This window comes from Nanorana parkeri, unplaced genomic scaffold, assembly GCF_000935625.1.
Source record: "Nanorana parkeri isolate BGI_ZX_2015 unplaced genomic scaffold, ASM93562v1 scaffold92, whole genome shotgun sequence".
In the NCBI taxonomy this organism is placed as follows: Eukaryota; Metazoa; Chordata; class Amphibia; order Anura; family Dicroglossidae; genus Nanorana; species Nanorana parkeri.
The window spans coordinates 2406736-2416917 of NW_017306360.1; the positions used below are offsets into that span (position 1 = coordinate 2406736).

The window sequence follows — 10182 nt, forward strand, 5'->3', positions numbered from 1 at the left end:
CATTGATGTCTGCATCTCCACTGGGGAGATTTTCCCTGACTTCCTGTGTGGTCATCGGTGCGACACCATTTTATACCTAAAGCCGCCTCACCTTCAAATGCGAAGCGATAGAAGACGTTGGCGATGTCGTTCACCATGACTCCTGAGGGCGTCTCTTTCCTCAAGACATCCAGTGAGCTCAGGAAGTCGGTCACCACCTCGTTGATGGCCCCGGTGTACAGGACGGCCTCTGCAGGCTTCAGCATCCTCTTGTTGAGCACAGTGCGCAGCGTGTGCCAGCGGTGACCCTCCCTGTAGAGCCGAATAAAGTTATATGCTTAGTGCATTAGTGCAACAATTGATTCAACATTTCGATTATTGTTTACTACTCAGAGCTCCCCTAAAAGTGGACATGTGACCTGCCCATTTAGGGAAACAGCATCTGACTTGCTCTCCTCCCTTCCATTATGCGGTGTTGGGGTGCCTTAGCAGCCAATCACCAGACCAAACCTGGAGGAATGGTCCCTAGCCCTGTGTTAGCTCTGGCCAAATGGACTTGGAGCATGCACAGGGCTTATTCACTTTGCTACAATTGGGGAGTAAGCAAAAGGCGATAATATGGAAGCTGTTTAATCTGCCAAACGATTTGTATTTCTGTCTATACATTCCTGCGATTTACACAGCACAGTTCTGCCTGGCAGTGGAGGGGACCTGATCTTTCTTTGCTGCAGTTTCACTTACCATATGTGTCTACCAACCACCACCCTTTGACTAGGCAGTCAAAAGGAGAAGCAGCAAACTGATGAACTTATCTGAGTCATTCTGCTCTCTTCTCTTACCAGCATGCTTCTTGCACTGAAACACATCTGAACACCTGCATACCTGCATGATCAAAGCATGGGCACACTTTAAGGCAGGGGTAGCCAAACTCCGGACCTCCAGCTGTGGTGAAACTACAAATCCCATGATGCATCTCTCTCCGGGAGTCATGTCTGTGGCTGTGAGAATCTTGCAATGCCTCATGGGATTTGTAGTTCCACCACAGCTGGAGGGCCGGAGTTTGGCTACCCCGGCTTTAAGGGGTACATTTATAAAAAAAAAAAAAGTTGCATAGCTATTCATCCGGTGAAACTGCAGGCACATTCGTTTTGTGTGAATTAATCAGCTGTTGTGAGAATGGAGCAAAATCTAATATTCTTATGGCTATTTTCTCTTCTGGTTGAATGTTCTTCAAATATGATATTATTAGCGAATCATAAAAATAATAGGAATGCACCGATACCATTTTTTCAGTATCGAGTACCGATATTTTTTTTCTGGTACTCGCCAATACCGAGTACAGATACCGGTGCCGCGATTATAAGGAAGCCGGGTGGCAGATCATGACCCGCCTCCCGTCTACTATCAAAAGAACACCAGCTTCACTTGCCGGGCGGCGTGTTTATGAGGTGCCGTCCGGCTTCCTGATCGGTCAGGAAGCCAGGCTGCCTAGCAACAAGTGAAGCTGGCTTCCTAGCCAATCAGGAAGTTGGGAGGAGAGTCAGAGTCCGCCGCCCGGCTTTCTGATTGGAAAGGAAACCGCCTCCACGCCTGCTCAGCACTGCCGGTCAGAGGGAGATCTCCCTCTGACAGGAAGTTCCGGCATCGGAGGTAAGTATTGGAGAATTTGGGCGAGTAGGAGTACTCACCCAAATACTCTGTATCAGCACTGATAGCGATACTAGTATCACTATCGGTGATCCCAAAAAAATACTGCATTGTGCTGCAGGGATTTAGAAGATACATTGTAACCATTGCAATTTGGTTACCCCCATAGCGGCAATGGTTACATTTGTCTGCTAATTTCCTCAAATGTTCTCCAGAATTGTTACATGGTATCTCTTGTTACAAAGATGTATTTATTTTCATATGATCCTTGGCTCCATATAGTGTCCATAATAGGGTATTTCCCCAATGCACTACTGCCCATATTATTTGAGGACCACCGGGCGAAGTAATAGCTTAAGAACATTGGATTTTGCCCCATTCTCACAATTGTAATTGAGCCTGAAAAGTATGTGGATGGGGAGTGCAACGCTCAGGCTCCTGCAGACTCTCCTCCCAGCCCATCTGTTCCATGTTATGGACATTCAGCAACATTGACGTGGGGAGGAAGTGTCAATGGACTAAAAGTGTGGTTGCATCACCACACTTGTACTCCATTGAGAAAAAAAAAACCCTCACAGCCGCCTCATCCATTCACAGATCCATTGACCATGGTCAATGGATCTGTGAATGGATGAGGCGGCTGTGAGGGCCACTCAGTCTGCTGTGTGAGCTTCATCTATTTAGCTCGCGAAACAACGTGCTATAAATCAGCAATGTGGTCATGAATGGACCTCTACAGATAACAAAGAGCCAGCATGAGAATCTATAGCTCAGTGTCTGTAAACGCACTCGGTTAGAGGTCCGTAGGCCAGGTTCCTAAGGTGCCGGTGAACTTTCCAGAGTTGCATGTCTACCCTCATTGGGTATTTCCCCTCCTGTCTCAGCAACGTCTCCAGAAGGTCCGCATCTGTTATGTAGACTGTATTAAACATTCCAATAGAGGATTTCCACATAGGCCCATATTTCTTCTTGAATATGTCCTGCAAGACAGGAATCAAAGAGGGATAGTTGTTAAAAGAAGAAAGTGAATAAGGTGTGTAACAACTGTTTGTAGGTTTCATTCATGCAGGAGCTCCCAAAACACAAAGCAGAACTTAATTTTGATCTATGTTTGACACCAGGTAGAACAATTCTGGAACAAAGTCTCTTCAACCAAAACCCTACTTGTTAGATTTCATGTTCTTGGGGGGACTTCTGCTTTAAAGTGTAACTAAGCAGACAGCTAAGAATAGACGTATGTATCTGGTTGTTTGCCAGATAGTCAGTCTAGTAACTTACATCTGCCAAACTGCACAGTCAGCAGGATGACAGCTCTCTTTGCTACTGTGCTATTAGAAAGGCTAGTGAGTCTAATTATTGGACTATGAAAAAGCAACAAAAATCTCAACATGATGACAGCAGGAGTGTAGCAGAAGCCTTAAAGTGACACTAAACTCAGGCTTTAAATCTTAAAAATGCATTCAAGTACCATAACTATTAACAACAATGTATCTTATTTGTGTATCACTCGGCTGTAGATCCTCCAATCATCTCTGGATTGGAGCTGACACTGTCCTTCCTTCTGGAGGGGGGCTACGTCTGTTCCCCATGGTCCCTGTGTGTGTTGTAACGTCGTCACTGCTCCAAGCTCGCTTCCGGGATGGACTACAGTCTCATGTTTAGTTTACCAAGTTGTATTGAGATTGTAGTCCATCCCAGGAGCGAGCTTGGAGCGGTGACTACTTTACAACACACACAGAGACCATAAGTAGCCCCCCTCCAGAAGGAAGGACAGTGTCAGCACCTATTCAGAGATGATTTGAAGATCTACAGCCGAGTGATACACAAATAGGATACATTTGCTGTTAATAGTTAAGGTTCTTGAATGTATTTTTAAGATTTAAAAGGAGAACTGTGGGGTTAGGGCTTTTCCCCATAGTTCTAAGGGTAACGGGAGGACACAAACTAGCGTCCTCACGTCACCCAAAGCTCAGTATACCGCGAGCTACAGCTCACGGTATACTGAGACGCCGCAGCCGTAACGGATCCCGACAATTCTGTCAGCTGGCTCAGTGACAGCTGGCTCTGCCTATCTAGAGGCAGAGCCAGCTGTATCCGCCCCCTCCCCCGTCTGTTCCGCCAGTCAGCGCTGGAGGATCGGAGCAGGGAGGGGGGGGAATCCCTGCAGGGAGCAGTGAGTGACAGTCATGGCTCTCTGCAGGGATAGATCGAGAAGTGAGCGAGCGCCGGTATGTGTTCGCTCACTTCCCGATCTACTGAGCCGACCTGTGACAGTTTCATTGTCACAGGTCAGCTCAGATTATGAGGCTGAGTGAAAATCACTCGCCTCATAATTCTCCTTTAACTCCTGAGTTTAGTGTCACTTTAAAAAGTTTTGTGTTCACATAACCTTCTAGTCGGGTCAGCAGAACAAATCACGTATGCAGCAAAATGACATCTGTGCTATAAGTCCTATTATGAGAGCAACTTTGGATGAGGATGTCACCAGCACACCAGGCACGACAAAAAACACATGGGTCAGTGCGAATCCATTTAATGATACGTCACTCGGAAAATCAAGCGCTTTCGGGGCCACGCAGGGTCCCCTTCGTCAGGCTCAGAGTGGACATAGATAGAAATCCCCAACCAGTATATATACACATATGTACAGTATATACTTATAGCACAGTATAAACATATAAATGGATTCGCACTGACCCATGTGTTTTTTGTCGTGCCTGGTGTGCTGGGGACTAAGAACTCTGATGTGGTGGTAGTACTCTGATATAGGGGGGACTGGGGACTCTGCTGTGGTAGTAGTACTCTGATGTTGTTCTATGCACGGCGCCATCCGCTGTCATTTTGAGCACCCATATAACCCCTTTGGGATTTCCGGTAAGGAGTGCTACAGGACCTGTGATGTTTGTACTATTATGAGGGCAATCACCTGACTGAGATTTGCAGTATTAGCAAACTTAATACTCATTAAAAAAAAAAAAAAAAAACTTAAAAAAATGAATCACAGAAAAAATACAAAACTGCCATAAATGAATGCAGTTTGGGCCAATAGAAAAAAAAAGATCATGCAGATAGATGACGGATTACTTATTTAGGAAGCGATCCCTCTTCGAACACTAGTGGCACTATAACCTCATATCAGTGTAATCTATAGCAGTATGGGGAGCAGGCGACAAGGTCATTGCGTAATGCAGTATTTGTAACATGCTGACTCATCATACAAGGAGGATTTTTCCCTTGCCAATGTTATCTCCACTTTTATTTATTAAAGCCTGCCTCCAACTTCTTGGCATTTTCAGTTAAATTAGAACTTCCATCAAAATTAAAAAAAAATAATAGCTCATTAAAATTATAATAATAAAAAGGAGGTTTTTACTCACCTTACCCGCCAAACCTACCACTGGAACTGTCTGTCTGCTTGAGATCCAAAGTCCCCATTTATAAGACCAGATCTCACATTAATAATCACTGGAGCTCTTTGTTATGACATTGCTTCTACAGTAATGATATAACACTTTGTTGTGCAGTCACAATGGTTCAGCTTTGTGTTCCAGATCTCCAATGTCTGGAATCTGATCATACCCTAACTTTAATCTAATTAATTGCTTAAAAGGAGAACTATGGGGTCAGTGTTTTTCCCCATAGTTCTCCTTGGGGGTAACGGGAGGACACAAACTAGCGTTCTCCCGTTACCCTAAGCTCAGTATACCACGAGCTACAGCTCGAAGTATACTGAGACGCCGCAGCCGGAGCGTATCCCGACATCGATGTCGAGATCCGCCCAGCTGCGTGAGTGACAGCTGGCTCTGCCTATCTAGAGGCAGAGTCAGCTGTACCCGCCCCCTCCCCCGTTCGTTCCGCCAGTCAGCGCTGGCGGATCGGAGCGGGGAGGGGGGAATCCAGCCCCTCCCTTGTCACGGCAGGGCAGGGCCGTGACAGGATCGAGAGGTGAGCGAACGCCGGTATGTGTTCGCTCACCTCCCGATCTACTGAGCCGACCTGTGACAGTCTCCTTGTCACAGGTCGGCTAGAAGTATGAGGTGAGTGGAAATCACTCACCTCATAGTTCTCCTTTAATCTAATTCATTGCTTCCCCTATTTTGATTTTTTTTGCCCATTCACACCATTCAGGTGCATTTAATATGAATGAACTGCCTAACAGGGCCGGATTTACTCTCTGCTGCTCCGAGGCCAGGTTCCTCAATGCACCCCCCTACCCACCAGACACCTCCCCCATGGAGAATGGCAGACTGCATACAAGTGATCTCGGTGACATCGCCCAGATAACTTGTACAAAACAAGCTCCCTGCTGCCCCGAGGCTGGGAAATCCGGCCCTGCTGCCTAACAGACTAACAGACTAAAAACCAACCATACAGCATTTTCTCGAGTGCAGTGCACGGCAGTGCACTGTTTTGTATGACGAAGGGCTGTGGTATGCTGCACGCTAGGAAGGCACATTGAAGTGCTAACCAGAATGAATGGCAATGCCGTACTTTTTTAAGCACACATCACCAGAATGCAGTGGTGTGAACTATAACCATCCATTAGAAGGCAAAGGTGTACAATGCATGTTGCCGTTCTGGTGTTGTGCACTTAAAAAAAGTATGGCATGCCGTACTTTAAGCGCACCACAGTGAGGCATGATACAAACGCATTGCACCACAGCGTGCCCATAGAACTTAATGAAATGTCACTTTCTCAGGGGTGCCTGGAAATTTTTGCACAGCGAAATTCCTTTCAATGGGGCAGGCTGGTCGTCCGCCAGCAACATACAAATAAACAACATTAATCCAGGGACGGTGGGATCCATTCAGAAAAAGGGGAACCCTGATAAAATAGGGGGGACTGGGGACTCTGATGTGGTGGTGGTAATATTCTGATATTGGGGGGACTGAACACTCAGATGTGGTGGTAGTACTCTGATATAGGGGGAACTGAGGACTCAGATGTGGTGGTGGTAGTACTCTGATATAGGGGGAACTGAGGACTCAGATGTGGTGGTGGTAGTACTCTGATATAGCGGGGGCTGAGGACTCTGATGTGGTGAAATCTATTACAGTTTAGATTGGGGTGCCTCAGAATTTGCATACTTTATAGGGTGCCGTGACTGAAAAAAGGTTGAGTAATGCTGGAATCACTACTCTCATCTCATAGGTATATGAACCACAGGTTCCAGAAGTTACAACACATATGCAGTAATTCCGTGCTATGCATAGAAACCAAAGGGTTAATGACAAGTGAGTAGATCTACCAAACTGAATGCAAATGAGCCTATGAACCTTGTCGAGTTCTCTGAGCAAGGTGAAGCAGTTCATAAACCGATAATAAAGCAAAATCCAATGACTTGCATAAACTGGCATCACCCCATTCTAGCAATGAGGGTTATGCCTGAGCCAGTTGTACTAATAGCAGTATGTACGCTGCAATTCCAAGATGAATAAAATATTCCAAATGGGTCACCAAAGTTTTAAAAGTTCTTTTTAAAATTATTAAAATAAAGACATTTATTTTTTGTTCTCAGTACCAACATCCCAATATTTACAAACAACATTTAAGTTTTTAGAGGACTATCAGGCTACCAAAAATTGCTTTATAATCAATATACAGTGCAACATTTCATGTTTGTATTATGTTTCCACATGTTACAATATAGATAACAGGTCAGTGATGTCTAGAAGTAGTTACATAGTATTTGAGGTTGAAGATACAGGTCCATCGAGTTCAACCTTATTACACAATATTGCTATTAACCTCCAAGCATAACCCGACTGATCCGAATATGTACAGCCTTGAGGAGAAAAGAGGAAGGGGGGAAATCTCTGAAACTTTAAAAAAAAATAGGGTGTAAATAAAGTTCAGGGGAGAAAGTTTTTTTTAATATGAAGCCAATAACAACAACACCAGGACATGGCCTCAAACTAGCAGGAGGAAAGTTCAAAACTAACCTCAGAAAGTATTATTTTACTGAGAAAGTAGTTGATGTTTGGAACAGACTTCCAGCAGAGGTAGCGAGCAAGTGAATTTATAAATGACAGCGACAAACACAGATCTATACTTAAAGGGAAAGGGTTAAAAAAAATAAGTAAAAAAAAGGGGCAGAATGGATGTTTTTCTTCTGTTATCGCTCTTCTATGTTTCTTTGCTGCCAACAAATCTTATTTTCATTTAAAATTTAAAACTTCTGTTCCTCTATAACATTTCTTCAAAGGATTCCTCAGATGAAGAGTTTGCTTCTTCTGGAGGCTAACCGGAAGCAAACTAATGTAAATGTGACATCACCAAGTCCATGTCCAGTCATTGGTGCCTTAAAGGGGGTTGTAGTAAAATAAGTAATAGAATTATAACCCAACTGGGCCAACCATAAGAAGTTGGAAAAGACTAAAGCCGTTCTGGGAATGCTAATTATTCCCCAGAGTCTGGATCTTGAGTTCTAGGAACAAAGTATTCCTAGATATTAAGCCATGTAATAACAGATGTAGTATGACACAATACATAGTTAGAGATCAGTTAAGGACTCACCTGTAGTTCATGTGTATAGAGCAGGTAGCCCCGGAGGAAGAGCCAGTAGATGTTAGTGAGCAGAGATGGGCCAGGTAAGTCATCAAACGTCTTTACCTTTTTGCCCTCTTCTGCTATTGCAGCTGCTGCAGCTCCGCTCACTGCTCTGTGCTGTACCCCCCCTACACCATTCACTGCTCTGTGCTGTACCCCCCATATTTCACTCACTTCTCTGTGCTGTACCCCCACTCTGCTCACTGCTCTGTGCTGTACCCCCACTTCTCCATTCACCACTCCATGCTGTACCCCCCTTATTCTGCTCAGTGCTCTGTGCTGCAGCCCCCGTGCTGCGCTCTGCCATACACCCCCTGCTCTGCAGCGCTGTATGCCCCCTACTTCGCTCCCTGCGCTGTGCCATAGACCCCCTACTCCGCTCGCCTGGCCCCTGCACTGACTCAGGGTCAGAAGCCAGGGTCTGTTGAAAGAAGATATCATGGCTTCGGAGCTGTGTGATGGCCGACTGCACAGCTCCTTACACAATGCACACAGAGAGCAGAAGGGAACACCCTCTAACACTTTCAGTGCTGGATAAAAGCACACAGTAGCTGCAGATTCTTTACAAGGAAAGTTCATATGAGTTTGTTTGTTTTTTTTTTTTACACGTAAAAATGCTTCTAACAATAGTCTGCAAATTCTTGAGCGAGCCAATTATCTCTTCATCAGCCTGGGGCTCATTCATGAACATGCATTGGGAGTACAAAACACTGCCTTCTGCCTATTCTGCTGCCTTTTAGTGCATTACCAAACACGTTAACCTGTGGTATTTTGCATGCTCAGGTATTTGCATATGGAATTTTTGATAAACCAGTTGAAATTTGCTCAGTGGGTTACCCAGTCTGCTGGCTTCTGTCTGACACATGCATCCAATCAGACCCAGACATTGTTCAGGTATTTTGACAGATGGCCAGGCCCATTGCCAACATATAGCTGTAATGGGACATTCCTCCATCCACTCTGTTTACTGTGGATAGAGCAATCTGGTCACCCCTGGAAAAGCACCTTGTCCCTGTGCCGATGGGGACAAGGGCCTCTTCCGCACAAGCCCCGGGGCGTTGGTTGTGGGGCGGTCTGCGGGCAGGAGGGCTTATTCACATCAGGATACACCTTTTAATAAAGGGGCACCCAGATGCGCCACCCTCCCTTGTGAATGAGTAAGGGGTAAAATCCTTTAATTGAAACAAAAATGCAACAAAGGACTTTGACAATTCCTTACAATTGTTAACCCCCCCCCCCAAAAAAAATGGATCCCCCAACGTAATACAGGGTCCAAATCACGACGTCCAGCGTTGTCCACGACGACGACTCAACGAAAAATAAATAAAACGGACCACCAGCAGAGCAAGGATCATTTAACGAAAAGTGCTTTACTGTAGTCCTCTAAATGAACATTTAAACTCTCCCATTTTTTTGCATATATCTAGTGCTAGCAAGCAGGAGATATATGCAAAAAGTAAAAAAAAAAACCACTCAAACAGCACTTTAGATTTACCCTGTGTTCCGTGCGCGGTCCCGTGCGTAAATTAGAAATTTCTCGAGCAGCCGCAAAGGATCTTGGGGCGCGCGCATGCGCAGTTCTTATTTTCGGCAGGGACGCGATGAGGGACGCAAGGTAAGTCTATGGACGCGTGCACCAGCATGCAGACACCGCTGGATCGGAGGGACAGAGCAGTCAGCGCTGGATCGGAGAGCCGCCGCACAGCTGGAGGAAAGAAGAGGAAGGTCGGAAAAAGAGACATAATTTAAGGTAAGTGCTAACATTTACATGGGGGGAGGGAATTTTTTTTTGCCTGTAATGTCACTTTAACACTTTCAGTGCAGGGGTAGCCCCACTGCAAGGGTACAATTTTGGTATGCCCGGAGAGGGGCTTTAAAGCGATACTAAACTCAGGAGTTCAACCTTAAAAATACATTCAAGTACCTTAACTAAGAATTATTTTTTAAGATTTTACTCCTGAGTTTAGTGTCACTTTAACTGTTTCAGTGTTCCTGTAGCATCTTCG

At 45.2% G+C, this 10182-nt stretch overlaps 1 protein-coding gene across 1 annotated transcript in view; it reads right to left on the bottom strand.

Annotated features, from left to right (window-relative positions):
• Positions 1-8617, bottom strand: part of LOC108783870 (sterol 26-hydroxylase, mitochondrial-like) — a 41703-nt gene extending 33086 nt beyond the window's left edge. The window contains exons 1-3 of the mRNA XM_018552561.1: positions 8144-8617; positions 2416-2606; positions 92-291 (exon numbers count right to left, since the gene is read on the bottom strand). Coding sequence (XP_018408063.1) covers positions 92-291; positions 2416-2606; positions 8144-8617 — 865 coding nt within the window. The remainder of the gene's footprint in view (positions 1-91; positions 292-2415; positions 2607-8143) is intronic.
• Between the last annotated feature and the right edge of the window lie 1565 nt (positions 8618-10182).